At 39.0% G+C, this 18728-nt stretch overlaps 1 protein-coding gene, 1 long non-coding RNA gene and 1 other non-coding gene across 12 annotated transcripts in view; 2 read left to right on the top strand and 1 right to left on the bottom strand.

Moving 5' to 3' along the window:
- The window catches only part of LOC141378504 (uncharacterized), a 70698-nt gene that overhangs the window by 9085 nt on the left and 42885 nt on the right, over positions 1 to 18728 (top strand). For both annotated transcript variants that reach the window (XR_012393204.1, XR_012393203.1), the window contains one exon: positions 8861 to 9053. This is a non-coding gene — a long non-coding RNA (uncharacterized lncRNA). The remainder of the gene's footprint in view (positions 1 to 8860; positions 9054 to 18728) is intronic.
- Positions 134 to 216, top strand: trnal-cag (transfer RNA leucine (anticodon CAG)). The gene has a single exon. It is a non-coding gene; the product is annotated as a tRNA-Leu (tRNA).
- LOC100535969 (transcriptional-regulating factor 1) overlaps positions 4263 to 18728 on the bottom strand; it is a 62701-nt gene continuing 48235 nt past the window's right edge. For 7 of the 9 annotated variants that reach the window (XM_068214507.2, XM_073928098.1, XM_073928097.1 and 4 more), the window contains 7 exons: positions 18467 to 18570; positions 18312 to 18387; positions 18076 to 18164; positions 15740 to 15853; positions 14109 to 14204; positions 8843 to 9027; positions 4263 to 4736 (listed from right to left, as the gene is read on the bottom strand). In XM_068214507.2, coding sequence (XP_068070608.1) covers positions 4442 to 4736; positions 8843 to 9027; positions 14109 to 14204; positions 15740 to 15853; positions 18076 to 18164; positions 18312 to 18387; positions 18467 to 18570 — 959 coding nt within the window. In that variant the 3' untranslated portion in view covers positions 4263 to 4441. Of the gene's footprint in view, positions 4737 to 8842; positions 9028 to 14108; positions 14205 to 15739; positions 15854 to 16251; positions 18165 to 18311; positions 18388 to 18466; positions 18571 to 18728 lie in introns of those variants that run through there. The other 2 variants (XM_068214508.2, XM_073928099.1) reach the window with 2 other exon arrangements.

Here is an 18728-nt window from a genome sequence, read left to right as displayed (position 1 = left end):
GTAGCTTGCCCAACACTGCTGATAACAATATTTATCACAATATGTGTACTAATTAGCCCAGTTTTGAGGAAACACTGTGCAACACGATGCTGGTACTATATAAAACAGCTAGCATGGAGCTAGCATGCAGCACGTCAGGATGGCCGAGCGGTCTAAGGCGCTGCGTTCAGGTCGCAGTCTCCCCTGGAGGCGTGGGTTCGAATCCCACTTCTGACAAGCACATTGTTTTTTACCATAAATCGAATGTAATACTCGTTTTTACAACCTGCAGTGATAGTTTGTACATTTTTTTAGCCAAGCTTAGCTATCATTTGATTTAGACTTGATATTTTAGGAGCAGTCATGGAAATTTTAATAAACATTGCCATTTAGTAATCTTGTACAGTTTTACCATATAGTTATGTAGTTTATAGACTTTTATAATCATTTATATAGGCTAATAATGGGTTTTGGTTTTTAACTTTTTAACATGGTGTCAGATTGCAAGTTCTGACTGAGCTTTTCAATCAGACTGAAATATTTCTTGTTATTGTCTCATACCCTGGTTACGATATGGTATAGTACTTTGTAAACTCAATCAGTTATTGACCGCATGTCAATTTTTGACAATTTAAAATATGTGCTCATGTACTTAATCATATATGATTATTTTGTCTCTTTATTTAAAACTTTAGGGCAAATGTTTGATTGGAAATGTTGAAACATAAAACAAGTATTAATAAAACAGTTTCCTAAAACTAATGATTACAGGTAAACATACAGGGGTTGGACAGTGAAACTGAAACACTGGTGAATTTAGTGTTGAGTTCATGCCTTTTGACCAACCTCGTGGAAAATCTTCATTGATTGCTTCAACCTTCACACTCTCCTTGAATGGTGCTATGTGCAGAGTTTTGCATAGAATATTGCAATGCACACAACATTATGGGTGACATATCAGAGCTCAAAAGAGGACAAATTGTTGGTGTGCATCTCTCCGGCTCTTCTGTGACCAAGACAGCAAGCCTTTGTTGATGTATCAAGAGCCACAGTATCCAAAGTAATGTCAGCAAACCACCAAGAAAAAGAGCCACATCTTATAGAACTGTGGATGCAAGAGGAAACTGTCTGAAAGGGATGCCTTACCTTAGCTGCCTAGCTCACTGCAGAATTAAATGTGCACATCAACTGTTTCCACCAAAACTGTTCACCAGGAGCTCCACAGGATCAATATACATGGCTTACTGCTAAAGCCAACATTTAGTTACTCATACCAGTGCCAGACGTCGATTTCAATAGTGCCAACAGGCAAAATCTTGGACTGTGGACAGTGTGAAACATGTATTGTTTCCTGATGAGTCCACCTTCACTGTCTTTCCCACATTCGGGAGAGTCACAGTGTGGAGAAGCCTCAAACAAGCGTACCACCCAGACTGTTCTAGCCCAGAGTAAAACATGGTGGTGAATCACTGATGGTTTGGGCTGCAATATCACGGCAATCCCTAAGTCAAATACTAGTGCTAGATGGACCCAACCATTCTGGAGGACCATGTGACCCAACAAAACAAACATTAAATACTGAAGGAGGTGCCGTGTATCAGTATGATAATGCACCAATACACACAGCAAGACTGGTGACAGTGGTTTGATGATCTTGAAAGTGAAGTTTAACATCTTCCATGGCCTACACATTGACCAGAACTTAATATGATTGAGCTACTTTGAGGCTTTTGGAGAAGCGAGCCAGGAATCTTTTCCCTCCACCAGCATGACCTAGTGACCAGGCCACTATTCTGCGAGAAGAATGGCTCAATATCCCTCTGGCCACTGTTAAGGACTTGTATCTGTCATTCACAAGAAAAATGAATGCTGTATTTGCTGCAAAAAGAGGCCCTATACTATACTAATGAATTATTTGCTGTAGAACTAGGCGTTTCAGTTTCATTGTCCAACCCCTGTAATTTATGCGTGCACATTTTTCACCATTCTGTTTCTACTTGCATACTTGTGGTGGCATGTGAGCTCGTACACATTGCTTCTTTGCTCTGGCTTAACGTTAACGTTTTTCGTGATGTTTTTCAGCATTCAGACCCAATCGATTTTTTTTTTGTGGCAATAAGCAAAGTAAATTTGCAAAATTAGAGTTGCTCAAAATAGAAGAATGGTTCAGAATCCTTCTGACTACCGTGCAGGACTTGTATCTGTCATTTCCAAGACTGATGTTGTGTTGGCCACAAAAGCAGACCCTACACCATGACTAATGAATTGTTGTGGTCTAAAACCAGGCGTTTCAGTTTCATTGTCCAACGCCTTTCCCCCTCATGCAATTTTTTTGACTATTCTGTTTCTACTTGCATCCCTGTGGTGGCATGTAAATTTTTTTGCTTGCGCTTATCGGCAGCGTTTTTTATGACGTTTTTTAGCATTCAAACCCAAACGATCTCTTCTTTTTCTGTTTTTTTTTTGTGGATATGAGCAAAGTGAATGTGCAAAGTCACTCCCTGATGTTAGAGACCACTTAATGAACTTGCAAATCATGAAAGAAAAGTGAAATTAAAGTCACAGTCAAATCTTATTTGGTACTTTCCAAAATAACTCCCTCCTGTCTACATTATTCAGACCGCCTGATTTTTTTGCGATTCTTTAATCGCTGAATCCAACACAAAATCAACTAAAGGCCACAATTTTTTTGCGATCCTGCAAATTTCTTAATTTAAACGCAAAATGATTGAAAAAAATTTTAAAAATTAAATAATCTCATAAAACAAACAATTTAAAATCATGTTATCAAATTATATTATTTCAGTTTGCAATTAATTGTTTTGCATAAGTTATAGACATTGTATACGCAGCGCACGTGATGTATTTAACATTCTCTCGAAAATTATGTTTTCCCTGCGCCCTCACTATCCTAACGTTACATAAAAGTGGGGGAAATTGTTTTGCAGCCTGTGCAGTAGGCAGACGTGAATGAAGCGTCAATCGTGAGTGATTCACAGCCCATTTACACAGGGCATCAGTGCCAACGCGTCCAATTCACTTTGAATAGGTGACGTCAATCGTTGCTGAAACTTAATTTTGGGTCCGTCTGCACTGCTTCAGCAGTGTTGCTCACTGCAGAAGTTGGTACTTTCTCAACTTTTCAAGCACCAACGGAAGCGTTAGCCAATCAGATCGCTGTATGCAAATACACCAGCTCAGACAGTTGCCAGTTGTTGACAAATTTCATTGGCTGACGCTGCTATGATGAACGCATCAGCCCCAACTTCAGACGCATCCTCTGTCAAGCGTTGACACTGAAGCCTTGTGTTGTTAATCATGTGAATCAATAAAAAAATACACTTAGACATCCTGTGGTGCAAATTGAGATAATAATACTGCGCGAATTGGGCGCTTTGTGTGTTTAACACACTTCAAAAGAACATGGGAGCAAACACCTAACAAACAGAGCAATGGAACAGACAGAAAAGCAAGGTGCTTACAATGGAAGATTGGTTCCAGGATGATGGCCGCTAGATGTGGCCAAATTCATTATTTAATTTTCAGGTTAGTCCCTTTATTAATCTGGGGTCGCCACAGCGGAATGAACTCCCAACTTATCCAGCAAATGTTTTACGCAGCTGATGCCCTTCCAGCCTCAACCCATCACTGGGAAACATCCATACACACACATACACTATGGCCAATTTTAGCTTACCTAATTCACCTACAGCACATGTCTTTGGACTTGTGAGGGAAACCGAAGCACCCGGAGGAAACCCACGCGAACATGGGGAGAACATGCAAACTCCACGTAAAAATGCTAACGGACCCGAACGAGGCTCGAGCGAGCAACCTTCTTGCTGTGAGGCGATTGTGCTACCGACTGCGCCACGGCATCGCGTGGCCAAATTAAAGGAAATTTTTTTTTGTCTGCAAATTTCTGGAAATTACCACCACAAAATCATTATTCAAAATCACCAACAGAAAAAAAGCCTCGCTGCACCCTCTTCATCACTAAATGAAAGTGAAACTGTGTTCGCCTCGACCCTAAGTGGTGTTTACTGTAACTTCAGTAGCTTCAAGCACAAGAACAAAAGTGCCAATCTCATTGGTGGAGCAGTTTTTGGTGTGGTGCATTAACTCAAAAATGACTGCGAGGTGTTTTTTTGTTGTTGTGGTTTTGCGCATTGATGTGCACAATCACATTAAACTCTGATGAAAAGCAGAATCGATAAGCATCCCGGTGTCATAAACAATGTATTTTGTGACCTCACCAAATAAATAAACAATGCACATAATATGAAACAATAAATTTTTATTTCATACATATTATATATATATATATATATATTGTCACATTGCACCACCCTAGTGCCATAGCAATAGTTTTAATTTGCACAAAGTTATACTATTTACATAAATCAGTCTGGTTTGTAGTTTACAAAAAATCCCTGATTCTGTGTGCTCAATCTTTAAGCTACTAACTTGACATGAAGTTCAAACGACTCTGCAGGACAGGAAGTGACTTCAGCGAACAGTCCATTTCCTGTTCTGACTCGCTGCACATGTCATTTAAGGATGTTTTGGCCTCTGTGTTACTGTGATATGATAACGGGTGAAGGCGTATGGGCTCTTTTAGTGGCGTAACGGGGCAGCCAGGAGTCACAATCGCATGATCTTGCTTAGGAACTCCGGTAAAGTGCCACAGGAGTGTTTCTTCCTGCTGGCGGTGCGTCTTCATGTGGGCATTTCGACTTTTCACCTTCAAAAACACCCTGTGAAATGAAACATATATCATGAATTACACTACAGTGTGATTCAAAATCTAGGCCTGCACAATGCATCACAAAGTTATCGTGATCATTGTGTAAAAAATTTACGTATTGCAGATGTGTGATTAGATGACTTATTTTATCCTTTAGTTCATTCATTCATTTTCTTGTCGGCTTAGTCCCTTTATTAATCTGGGGTCGCCACAGCGGAATAAACCGCCAACTTATCCAGCAAGTTTTTACACAGCGGATGCCCTTCCAGCCGCAACCCATCTCTGGGAAACTTTATCCCTTAGTTGTTTATCTAAATTTGACTTTTATCCCCACCTCCCCAATAGTTGCTGTTCTGCTATTGGCTGGAGTAGCCCAAAGGTGAAAACAAATACTAATAGCAGGAGTCAAGATGAGAGAGGAAAATCAAAGAGTCTAAAATATAATTTGCACTTTTTTTTGTCTGAAGTCTGGCTGCATAACTGTGCAACACATATTTGTTAACTTGCGGGAAGGTAACACGTGCAGCCACACATGCCAGCTAGACAGTTCTTGGTAAAAAATGTATGGTCTCATTGTCCAAACCATGGTTTGGTGCGCCCTGTGATCCACGGTTCAGATTATGCATTATTAATATTCAGGCACGTGCACACATAGGGCTCAACCTGTGCAGTGCACATGCCCTTTTTAGTCTTTTAGTCCAAAATGATCAAAAGTGCCCCTGCGACACCCCCCCTCCCGCCCTTCAGTTGGCGCGCGACAACACTGCTCATGAGTAAGCGCCTAACCCCCTTCCCCCCTTCACAGTATGCGCGCGACAACACCGCTGATCAGAACGCGCGCGACAACACCGCTGATCAGAACGCGCGCGACAACACTGCTGATCAGAACGCGCGCGACAACACAGCTGATCAGAACGCGCGCGACAACACAGCTGATCAGAATGCGCGCGACAACACAGCTGATCAGAACGCGCGCGACAACACAGCTGATCAGAACGCGCGCGACAACACAGCTGATCAGAACGCGCGCGACAACACAGCTGATCAGAACGCGCGCGACAACACAGCTGATCAGAACGCGCGCGACAACACCGCTGATCAGAACGCGCGCGACAACACCGCTGATCAGAACGCGCGCGCGACAACACCGCTGATCAGAACGCGCGCGCGACAACACCGCTGATCAGAACGCGCGCGACAACACCGCTGATCAGAACGCGCGCGACAACACCGTTCTTCAGTACGCGCGCGACAACAACAACAACAACAACAACAACAACAACAACAACAACGCCCCCCCCTCCTTTTTCAAAAAATGTATCCTGCACATGCCCTTTGGACAGTCTCTGCACGGGCCTGTTTATATTGGTTTGTTAATAAAAACAACTGCAACAAAGCAGTTCCACCTTTGTACGCTTCCGATTACCTTTTATGCTCATTGCATGTGCGAACTGTCCAATCACCTTTTAGTATGTAAATCTGGTGTTGACATCACGTTTCCTCACATGTTGGTGTGTGTGTGGAGTTTATGTGGGTTTAAGCATGGCAAGTGAAGGAGGTGAGGCCAAATCACAGCGCATTGCCATCAGTGTTTCAAGTGACACAAAACAAAACAACTTTTTTTTGTTACTGTTGCAAAAATAGCTTAGATCAGTGGTCACTAACAGCCGAGGTCCGTGTCTAAACCAATCGGCAACCTTTCTCTCTCTCTCGGGAAGCAATACGGAAGTAACTAAAACTGCAATTCATCGGCTCGCCTTGGGGGGCTGGCTCCAGGAAATCCAGATGATTTCTGACTGCAATGGTAAATTGGCCAACTTTGCAGCTGATAAAAACATGTTTACAGCCTGGTACAAAAGATGGCTTTAGTGCATATAGCCATGATTACCTTTCATGACAACTGTGAGGGGGTGAATTGTCTTATAACTCATCCGTTTCCTTTTTATTAACTTATTTTAAGTATGCATATTTAAGGCCGTGGCCACTTGAGTGACAGGTCTCGCTGGTCGCTGTCTCGTCACCTCAGCTGATTCCGGCTCATTAGCCACTGAACTCGGTATATTCATCAAACTTTAGTTTCAGTTGATGCTTTTTTACACAGTCAGTTGCCTTTTGGAATGATTTCCTGCAATTATCAGATGATACGGCATGCTGTGTGCACTTAATTATGCTCACAAACCGTTTAAGTTGCCTCTATTTCCCACGTGAGTGAATTTATATACTTATATACCATATCTATAAATGTATTTGTTTTATTTGAGATTATTTATCATTTATAATTTTCTTTAGACCTATAAAGCACTCTTGAATCTGATAGATTGATTAGCTGTAGGCTCTCACAGTCAACTTAAACGCTGTCATACAGTGTTATGCCTGGATTTCATAAATAGCCTTGTATTTACTAGCACAGACTATATCGTAATGTACTATATACTATAATATATACTATATAGTAATTTGCGTTTTCCTCCTATTGAAAAACATCTTAAGTACAATGCTTAGTGGCTCAATGTGTACCAACAATGTTTTTAAAAGTCTAAACACTTTTTTTGATATAGTGTACAACCCAGCACATGTGGTCAGAACACAAACGAGTCGCAGGCAACATGTTCTATAAAAATGTTGACAGAGATTTGTGATGTAAGATTTATATCGGAGAATTAATTGAATGTATATTTTCTGGGGAGCGATCGATTTGAGGTAGCCTGCTATTTTTATTTAACTGAAAAAAAAAACATGACTGAAAAACACATCCTATGCTGGTTTAAAAGGACTTAGTCAGTGTTTTTGTTTTGTAATCTGCATTTGTAATTTAAGTGCTAGTGTAATCTAGGGCAGGTCTATTTATTTTATTCTTTTTATTTAGTTTATTCTACACGTCAGTTAATTTTTTTCATTAGCTAATAATTCTATATTAATCTGGCCAGTTAACGGTTACTATTCGATTAACGAGTGTTGGTTGTTGATTGACAAAATTAACCGAAATGAGCATTAGGCATGGGCCGGTATAAGATTCTGACGGTATGATAACCTTAGATATAAATAACACGGTCTCTCTGTATGGAGATAACGGCTCTAAAATATATTCTTTTTAAATGTCTGGATAAAAAAATAAAACCTTTTTCCCCCATTTGTACACAATATATTTTAATTTAAGAAACATTTAAAAACAAGACTAACATCTCATGCTAATGAGGGAGAGATGGTCATTTGTGGGCGGGACTTTCCCCCTCTGATGACATTTACAAAGGAGAATGTCAATCAAAGTGTTTCTGCAGTTTTGGTTCAAGTCAGATTATGAAAAATAAAATTAATAAATTGTTACCATTAGAAGCTGGTTCTATTCACAGACTGACACTTATTAGGCTTCAAAATCCCTAATAAAAGTGATTTTTGAGTAAAACTGCTAATGAGTAAGCGCCTAACCCCCTTCCCCCCTTCACAGTATGCGCGCGACAACACTGCTGATCAGAACGCGCGCGACAACACCGCTGATCAGAACGCGCGCGACAACACCGCTGATCAGAACGCGCGCGACAACACCGCTGATCAGAACGCGCGCGACAACACCGCTGATCAGAACGCGCGCGACAACACCGCTGATCAGAACGCGCGCGACAACACCGCTGATCAGAACGCGCGCGACAACACCGCTGATCAGAACGCGCGCGACAACACCGCTGATCAGAACGCGCGCGACAACACCGCTGATCAGAACGCGCGTGACAACACCGCTGATCAGAACGCGCGCGACAACACCGCTGATCAGAACGCGCGCGACAACACCGCTGATCAGAACGCGCGCAACAACACCGCTCTTCAGTACGCGCGCAACAACACCGCTCTTCAGTACGCGCGCGACAACAACAACAACAACAACAACAACAACAACAACAACAACCACAACCACCCCCCCCCCCCATTTCTTCAAAAAATTTATTCTGCAATAAAAAAGGTGCTGGTTCTATTCACAGACTGACACAGTCTGACACAGACTGGTTCTATTCACAGACTGACACTTATTAGGCTTCAAAATCCCTAATAAAAGTGATTTTTGCACAGTAGCTCTTCTTTAATGAAGATGTTTTTTGGGTTTTGACTCAGGATGTGGCTTACTTTCCACACTCTGTGCAGGGGAAGACGAGGGCCAAATCGGTGTCTCCGCTGGTCGTGCTGTTGGATGGAGAACTTCTCACAGAAGCCGAACCCAAAGTCTCGGTCAGAGCAGATGGTCTGTGTTCTGCTGGAGAGCTGCAGAGCAGACGGAGATTGTTCTGGGTCCACGTTTCTTCATTTGTCTGCTTGGAGAATCATAGAAACACATGGGGTAATTGACATTTGTATATAGTTGAAGACAAAATTATTAACCCCCCTGAAATTTTTTTTCCCTCCCAATTTCTGTTTAACAGAAAGTTTTTTTTGGGTTTAACCCATTTCTAAACATTCTAATAACTGGTTTCTTTTATCTTTGTCATGATGACAGCACGTATTATTGGACTAGATATTTTTCAAGATACTAGTATTCAGCCTAAAGTGACATTTAAAGGCTTAACTAGGTTAATTAGGCAGGTTAGGGTAATTAGCAGGGCTTTACATTAACACCCGCCAAATGCGGGTAGATTTCGACGGTGGCGAGTAAGACGGACACTCCCACTAGCCACTTTGGCTGGTTGAAAATAATTTTCCCAGATAATAATTCTTAAAAGCAGGGTTCGACAATAAGGATGGTCCAATATGCATGCACAGGCAATCGAGAAACAACACGACTGACAAAAATAATTGCGTTCGCAATGAGAGGATAATCACTCACGCTAACAGCTGAGGTGATGCGCACGACTGTTTATAACGCGTGCGCACTCCCGTTTCCTTTTGTGAAGCAACTGTGTCTAGAAACACAACTGATGCGATCGATTCTCTTTCAAATAGACTGAACAAAAAGGGGGGAACATGCACCTACAGTCTTGCTGCTTTCAAGAGTTCCAGAGTTGACTTATTGTAAGCAGCGCCAGTTGCTTTCAGTTTAACCATTATTTGAAAAGATAATTTATGGGTCTATCAATAACCATGCGTGTGTGATCGTCCTTTCATTACCACACAGTATGTTTTTACCTGCTTTCTTTTGCATTAATTTGGTTTAATTATCATTTTTTTACAATAACATTGATTTAATGGGAGAATAACTCCCTATTTATGTGTAGTTAACTGCTGATCTGGAACCTTTAGCCAGGACATATGACTGAACATATGTTTTGTTAAATAAAAAGTATAAACAGTATTCAGCTTTATTTTGCATGTTTTCACACATTTAAAATTTGTGGCCAAGAAATAATTAACTGTTTATTTATGGTGTGGTCGGAGATAAATTGGGTAAATCTTTCCATTTTGGGCTCTGAAAATTATGAAAACTAATTGTAATAAATGAAACCCTGACCCATTTGCTCATGATTATTGAGCAAGCTCATACACGACACACAAAAAGTGAAATAAATGAGGAGGCATGTAGCGATAACGCAAACTCTAAATCAAGTCATTTAGCATGTCAAAGTCATATTTATGTGTATAAAATATATTTTCCCAACAATAAAATTGTAGCTAGGGAAAATGGCGAGTAGCTAGTAATGTTGGAAAACTACTAGCCACAGTGGTTGGTGGTCAAAAAAGTTAATGTTAAGCTCTGGTAATTAGGCTAATTATTGTATAGCGATGGTTTGTTCTGTAGACAATCGAAAAAAAAATTTGCTTAAGGGGGCTAATAAAATTGACCTTAAAAAGGCTTTAAAAAATTAAAAACTGCTTTTATTCTAGCCAAAATAAAACAAATAAGAAAAAATATTATAGGAAATACAGTGAAAAGTTTCTTGCTCTGTTAAACATTTGGAAAATATTTTAAAAAGAAAAACTTATTATGGATGTGATAATGGTTTGACAGCAATATAATTAGGTGCAATCCCAATTCTATTTTTGTACCCCTTCCCCTTGGCCCTTAAAACTGAGTGTGAAGGGGAAGGGATACAAAATGTACCTCTAAGAAGTGGGACAGCAGTACAGCACCTGTACACATCATCATATGTCATCGCAACCTCTTGCTTCATATGAGATCAGACGATCGCGACTGCTGTAGTTATTCCAGTTGTGCTATTTTTTGGTATTTATCTTCAGGAAATCACCGAAGGCATATATTATGTTATCATGACAATATAATGTGGCAATAAGATCATAACTGTTCTGCACATTTACGAAGTGGCCATATTCATCAATGTAAACACACCAAAAACAACATTAACATTATAGCAGACACTATAAAAGCTCATTCACAGCCACTAGACATTACTGACAGGGGATTCGAGTGTCATCGAGTGTCAGAATGTTGTGGGACTGCTGTACAGGAGTTATTTTTATGTATTATAGATTGCGAAATTTAGCGGGTTTTATTTTAGCGTTTCTTTTAAAGCATGACAGTAAAACATGAATGCGGTTATGAATATATTAAAACATGTGCTTGTTTGTTGTAAAAATTTGTAATAATGACAAAAATACTAATTTGTGGACCTTCTTACTTCCTGGTGCAACTATTCTGCCTTTGTGGCTTGTGTATTCTGGGAAATTTTCTCACCCCTTGGTTTCAAGTTTGGTCCTGAAAAATCTTCATCTGAAGGGGTATCTAGCCCAACTCCTTCAAGCTAAAGAGATTGGGACACCCCTACCCCTCTACGGGAACGCGCAAATTGAGAGGTAAGGGGAAGGGCTTAGGGGTAGAATTGGGATTGGGCCTTAATATCTTGCCTACTGGAAAATATTTGAATTTCATTTTCCGCATTATATTTCATCTGCAACAACAGTGACTTTATTTACATGGACATCAGTAATCAAATTATTTGCCTTAATCTGAATAAGACAATAATATAATGAAGGTGTTAACATGAGTTGCTCTTTAAATGTTCCTTTCAAGATACAGTTTTACATGTTATAGCACATAATTTGATTATCAATGTTTCATTCTTAGTTTTACATTCTTAGCTGCAGTTCGGCAGTTTCACTTTCTTTCAGGAGCATTTCGTGCATGCCACAATGAACAACTGAGGTACTAGATGCGAGTATGAAGTAAAGACTGGGGGAAGAGTGTTGTTTTAATGGAGCTTGATAACGTACACCAAATGTCATCTGTGGTCCTTTACTGACTCAGTATAGGTACAGAGAGAGAATAGTGTCAAACAGCCGTGTGTGTACAGACTATCCTGTCACAAAATGCTTTGAAAAAAGTCCTACATGACTGTAAGAGCCTACTCACACCATGCTATCCGAACCGTGCCCAGGCCCGTTACCCGGATCATTTGAGAAGTGTGAGTGCGCTGAATAGGGCTCAGGCACGGTTCACTTGGCCGGCCCTGGCCCGGTTGGAAGAGGTGTGCCTGAGCGCGATTCACTTGGGCTTTGGCGCGGTACGCTTGCGTGTGAGTGCAAAATGCGCCTAAGGCCAAAACTGAAAGTGAGACGTGACTTTTAAGGGACTGTTTAATATGGATTATTTAATCATTCTTACTGTTCAGTGAACGCAAACTGCCGTAGAGTATAAAAGACACAAACCCATCACTGCACGACAGCTGCACCTTCAGCAAACCTCCTAATTCCTGCAGCACGAGGACTTTGTGACTGTTTATAAGCGTCAAAAGTGGCGGATCTGTTCAGTAAAATATTTGATTGCGTGTTACCACATCCCAAACGACTTAAATTATGTAACTAAAGAAATCTCCACGAGAGCGCTTCTCCTCTGTTAAACTGAACAGCACATCATCGATGACGTAAGCGTGACCAGGCCGAATGTAATTTAAAAATCGGCATATTCCACATGCCTTAATGCCACTTCTGTTTAGTTCGATTATGACTTAAGTTGGATTTAGGTAATAAAAAATTCACTGTTTACATGGTAGACTGGTAGACTCTTAATCAGAGTATTGCCTTAATCGAATTACAATCAGATTATTGGTGTCCAAGTGTCCATGTAAATGTACTTACTGTGAACTTTTATAGACGATTTGTTCATTAACCTCTAAATGCATAATTATGCAAACACCTGAGATTTATCTTAAAACCCAACAGGCACAGAACGTCAACATGACATCAGATTGACTTTGTACACCTACGTCGTAGAGACAATAGCCCCTTTCACACATACAGACCTTTCCGGAAAATTACCGGCAATTTTCCGGAAAGGTTCTATGTGTGAACAGGCCCTTTTTGAAAATACCGGTAAATTCGTTCCGGCTATTTTCCTGAAAGAGAAGTTGTAACATTACCGGTAATTTGCCGGAATGCTGCGCTGTGTGAATGCAGAAGGAAGATTGCCAGTAAAGTCTTTCCGTAAATTTTCCAGATATTTACCGGTATCACTGTGTGAAAGGGGCTATTGCGTTTTGTTTGGAGACAAAAATTGGGTTGACGCAAGAACCCAACATTAGGGCGACATCAATATCCAACGTCCAACCTAAAATCAACCAATTATCAATGTCTAATGATGTTACAGCTTGGCGTTGTGTGAACGTTAACAATATGACATTGGCTTTTGGTCACCATACCTGATGAATAAATGTCAGTATTTAACGTAAATATGATGTTGGTTTGAGACGTTGGCTCGATGTTGGATTTTGGTCACTTTCTAACACAACCTAAAATCAACAATATGTCAGCGTCCTTTGACGTCGTTATTGGATGTCAAACTAATGCTGTCTTTAGACACTGGCTAGACATAAAATTTTTTTCACCTGACGTCACGACCTAAATCAAACCTAATATTAATGTCTTATGACATTGTGTGCCTGCTGGGAAGATATTATAAATAGAAATGATATATGAAATAAACGTGGGCGATGTGACAAAATGATTGACAGGGCACCTAACTAACTAACTAACTAACTAACTAACTAACTAACTAACTAACTAACTAACTAACTAAGCAACATCACAATGCATTAATAAGGAAGTAGTATGCCCAAAAGCTTGCACACTCTTCTGTTACACACTTAAAAGTATGTACACTAATAACAGTAGTATAAGTAGGCATATATAAAATACATAAGTATATTTAGCATATATAAAACACTAAAGATGTGTCTTCTAGGGCATTGCTATGGTGTTGCTATGGTGTTCTATGTGCTTTGGAACATGTTTCTATGGTCAGTAAGTTGTCCTTGCTGGTTGCTAGGGGACTGATATACAATCACACTACCTTGATTAGTTCACAGGACACAGATGAGCAAGATCATGAGATCACAGAACGCGGAGGAGTAATTTATAGAAAAGGTGTGAGCGTACTAGTAAATGACAGGAAGTGGAGGAAGCACCTATAGGGGTTTCAGTATGTAAAGCAGCCCACAGATGTACTCACTTCACAGACAAACGCAGCGCTGGAGTTTTCTGAGTCCCTGCTTTTGCTGATGGATTCTTTCTTCGGTTCGCTGTGGTTGTTTGTTGCCCAGTCTCCCTAATTCATGAATATACAGTATATGCATTAAAATAGGTACTCAGACAGCTAACTTGTTTTCACAATAATTGATAATCAGTTAGATGTAAATAAATTAGTATGCTGAAAAACCATTTTCATTTAAATATTGATTGCACATTTCTTCAATAATCACAGGTAAATGGTCAGTGGTGCATTAATGTGAAATAATAAATAAATAAATAGAAATTAACTTGCCATTATTATTTATAAACTTACTAGCAAGAATAAACTTGCCATTGTTTTGCTCTTGTAATCATCAGACCTAAACATAATTTTAAAATAAATAAAATAATATGTGTATATAAAATTTATTTTATTTATTTAATTATCAAATAAAAATAATTGAAAATTTGTATTTAAAGTTGAAGTCAGAATTATTAGCTGCCTTTAAAATTTTCTTTCTTTTTTAAATATTTCCCAAATGATGTTTAATACATCAAGTAAATTTTCACAGCATGTCTGATAATGTTTTTTTCTGGAGAAAGTCTTATTTGTTTTATTTCGGCTAGAATAAAAGCAGTTTTTAAACTTTTTAAAGCTATTTTAAGGACAAAATTATTAGTCCCTTTAAGCAATTTTTTTCCCAATAGTCTACAGTAGAGAGCGCTACATTTTGAATCCCGCTTTTGCCAGGTTTTAGCCCGAACCCGACCACTCCCGCTTATATTTAGAATTTGTTGTCCCGCTGCCCGACCAGCCCCGTTTTCTACCCGCTGCACCCGTTCCCGCTAAAGAGCGGGGGGAAGTACAAAACCAAAAACCATCCAGCTATACAGTCCACACAGCCTGTCTATATAAACACACACACACATAAGCACCAAGTGACACACACATACATAGGCATCACACACTTACACAGCAAAAAACAAGCTAAACGCAGCATTCACGCTGTCTCATTCACACACAGCTCGCTCGGGAGTGGGAAGCGATATTGCTAGATGTTCCGCTCCAGTCCAAAATTAAATTAGTTACTGACCGCTCCCGCGATTTATTCGGAAATTTATTCCCACGCCAATGCAGACCTCTTGCCTACAGAACTAGTTTAGTTAAACTGATTAACCTAGTTAAGCCTTTAAATGTCACTTTAAGCTGTATAGAAGTGTCTTGAAAAATATCAAAGTCAAATATTATTTACTGACATCATGATAAAATAAATCAGTTATTAGAGATGAGTTATAAAAACTATTATGATTAGAAATGTGCTGAAAAAATCTGCTCTCTGTTAAACAGAAATTCGGGCAAAAAAACGAGAGCTAATTATTCGGGGGGTTTTAATTATTCCGACTTTAACTGAATATGCACAAACATAATATTGTAAAGCTTCCTATAGTAAATATTTATTTAAATGAGAGATTTGTGAGGGGTGAACGGGTATATATTCAGCACTGGATTTAGCTTTCTAATATAACACAGTGCATTCACTTTAAAGTGTTTCTTACAGTTAATGTCCTAAAAGAGAGGCAAAATCAGTGATATGAGATTCACAGGACTATTAAAGCCATGTCCATACTCACCCGCACATCTTGAACTGGTGTAGCCAGAGCCGTACTGACTCTCGAGCACAAACGCAAACGTTTTTTCCACGTGTAATAGTACTCCACACACTGAGCCACAGACTTTGTCTTGACCTAAATAAGTACAAAGCACAGTATTACAATCACCAAACCACAGTGTCACAATAGAATGCTCATATATTCAATTAAGACAAAAGATTATTTGAAAATGTATTTAATAAGGCACGGTGGCTCAGTGGTTAGCACTGTCACCTCACGGCAAGAAGGTTGCTGGTTCGAATCCCAGCTGGGCCAGTTGGCATTTCTGTGTGGAGTTTGCATGTTCTCCCCATGTTGATGTGGGTTTCCTCCGGTTTCACCCACAGTCCAAACACATGCGCTATAGGTGAATTGGGTAAACAAAAATTGGCCGTAGTGTATGAGTGTATGTCAGTGCTTCCCATAAACTTTATAACTTTATAAATTCATTAGAAAATGAATGAATGAATTATCCTTTTGCACTTTTTTTTTTTGTATCTGCCTAATATAAACAAACACACTCAAGCGATTCACTACTCTACCCATTTCATACTGCTCATTCTGTGTGCACACAGTCTTATGTGCTCTGCAGACCCACACCTTTTGCGTCCAGCCAGGATTTCTAAATCTACTAAAATGTCCGGGATTTGGTTTTGCTTTTGTTTTCTAAGCTGTCATTAATTTTATTCGCAAGCTGCGAGAGAGACATGAAATAATAAATTCTTTATGCTAAACCAGTGGTTCTTAAACATTTTTCACCAAGTACCACCTTACAAAAAATTGTCTCTCCAAGTACCACCATAATGACCGGTATTGGGATACAGTAGCGTAGTAGACCTAATTAAGCAGCTACAGCACTCCACAGTTCAAAAACATAGCAGATTAATTCTTCTTCTTAGGAATATTTAGTATTGTCAGCCACGTTAAACGTTATGAATAGTTTGAACATTAACACTGTACTGTGCTTACAGGTAAAAATTAATAAAACATCAATGTTTAAATTAAAATGGGCTTTTTAAAGTTAATTAAAAATGGCACTTTTCTTAAAAAGTAAAAAAAAACAATGCTATACTTAAATGTATCATCATAAAGTAGTCTATTCATTAAAACCTGCAAAATTTCTTTGGACCTTATAAACAGGCTATATGTCATCATATTCATATAGAAAATCTTTTGATAAATTTTGAAACATATGATGCATGTATCTATGACTTATTTGTATATTTTTGAAATCTAAACATTAACTTCTATTATAGATGTATTAATTGGATTTAAAAATTTTAAATTAGAAATTAGGTTTGCTTACTGCACTTAGAGTAGGCTATTTGTGTCAGAAAAGCAAGTGATTTAACTATACCTGTCAACATTGGGACATAAAAATACGAGATACGCCCCAAACAATAGTTACAAATATGAGGAGGAAATTAGCTTGACAAACAAACATTGGAAAATTAAAAATAAAAGGTTTAGCCTATTAGAATCAATTTAATAATCACACTGGTGTTATAGTACGCGTCAAAAGGTTAAAAGTGTTAATTTTTTAACTTTAATTATTCAGCGATTCCTCTGCCTACCTCTAGAAGGAAGCCTGCGTACCACTAGTTGTTACATGTACCACAGTTTGAGAACCACTGATCTAAACGACTCAGAAAAACTTTACTAAATACTCGAAGAACGAATTTACATCTAAATTGGCTGCAAAATTTTTGTACACCATTAGAAATGGCTAATCAACTCATTCATCTTATTTAAATAATCTCAACGTTTTATTCTTGTAATTATTACATTTTTTTGAGGTATTGTCTATATTTCTGTCATTTATTTCTCATTTGCTGTATATTTTATTAATTTAATGATGGCAATATTATACAAAATGTCATGCCAACAAAGCAACCTGAACTTGACTGAGTGATTTGACCTGTCGGGGTAGATTTTATTTATTTATTTATTTTTTTTTTTCAAGTCCTTTTTTTTACTTAAACCCATTGAAAAGATAAAGTTTAAACAGATAATGATAAAAATAGTGTTCAAAATCAAATTATGTTTTGTTTGTGGCATATAGTTAACTCTTTATGTGCTGTGGGTTAAAATTGTTTCAATCCGGCTACTACCGCAATTATATTTTAAACCTGTGGGTAGAACTGTATGTGATTGAACGCAAGAGTGTATGGGTGTTTTCCAGTACTGGGTTGTGGCTGGAAGGTCATCTGCTGAGTAAAACATATGCTGAAATAGTTGGCGGTTCATTCTGCTGTGGTGACCCCTGATGAATCAAGGACCAAGCCGTAGAAAAATGCATGAATGTATTTAATAAATACCATTTTCTGCACAAGATAGAAGTCTTTGTGATGAAGCAGAAGTGCTTTGTTTAGCTGCCGTTTCTCCTGAAGCGTCCATCTGTCCGATCCTAGTCAATGAGAACAAAATACTGTCATTTCCATGATCAGATGTGTAATGTAAATGTGTAATGCATCATTTTGGTGTTTCCTCAGGATGGAAATGATCTTTTGGTTTTGCATATGAAGAAACCACACAGTTCTTTGAAAAGTCACACCTGCGTAATGGTAGTCTGTTTTGAGGTTGGATGTGTGTCTGATCAGCGTGGGCAGGAGGAGCTTTTCAACTGTATTCTGAAACACAATAGTCTTTTTAAGGCTTTTTAGAGGATGAGTATTAGTGCAAGGAGTTGTTAGTAAGAGAAATACCAACCATAATGTCTCCTCTGCACTCAAAGAGACAGTGAAGGACATATTCTGTGTTCGCTCCTCCACCTGGTAGCACACTCGAACAAGCCATTTTCAGAAGATTGTCCACTGAAAGAAGGAAAAAGTCAGTGGTAATCAGATTTAGGTTCTTTTAGGTTCTCGTGTTAGCAGACCACTGTAATTCACACATGTGAGTTCAGCGATGCTCTCATAGCGGGGAAATGGAAACAAAACCTTCGTTGCAGCACATTTATAAACGCGACACT

Source organism: Danio rerio, chromosome 17 (genome assembly GCF_049306965.1).
Source record: "Danio rerio strain Tuebingen ecotype United States chromosome 17, GRCz12tu, whole genome shotgun sequence".
NCBI lineage: Eukaryota > Metazoa > Chordata > Actinopteri > Cypriniformes > Danionidae > Danio > Danio rerio.
The sequence above is the reverse complement of the archived record's forward strand: the minus strand, read 5'-3'. Positions and strand labels throughout refer to the sequence as shown.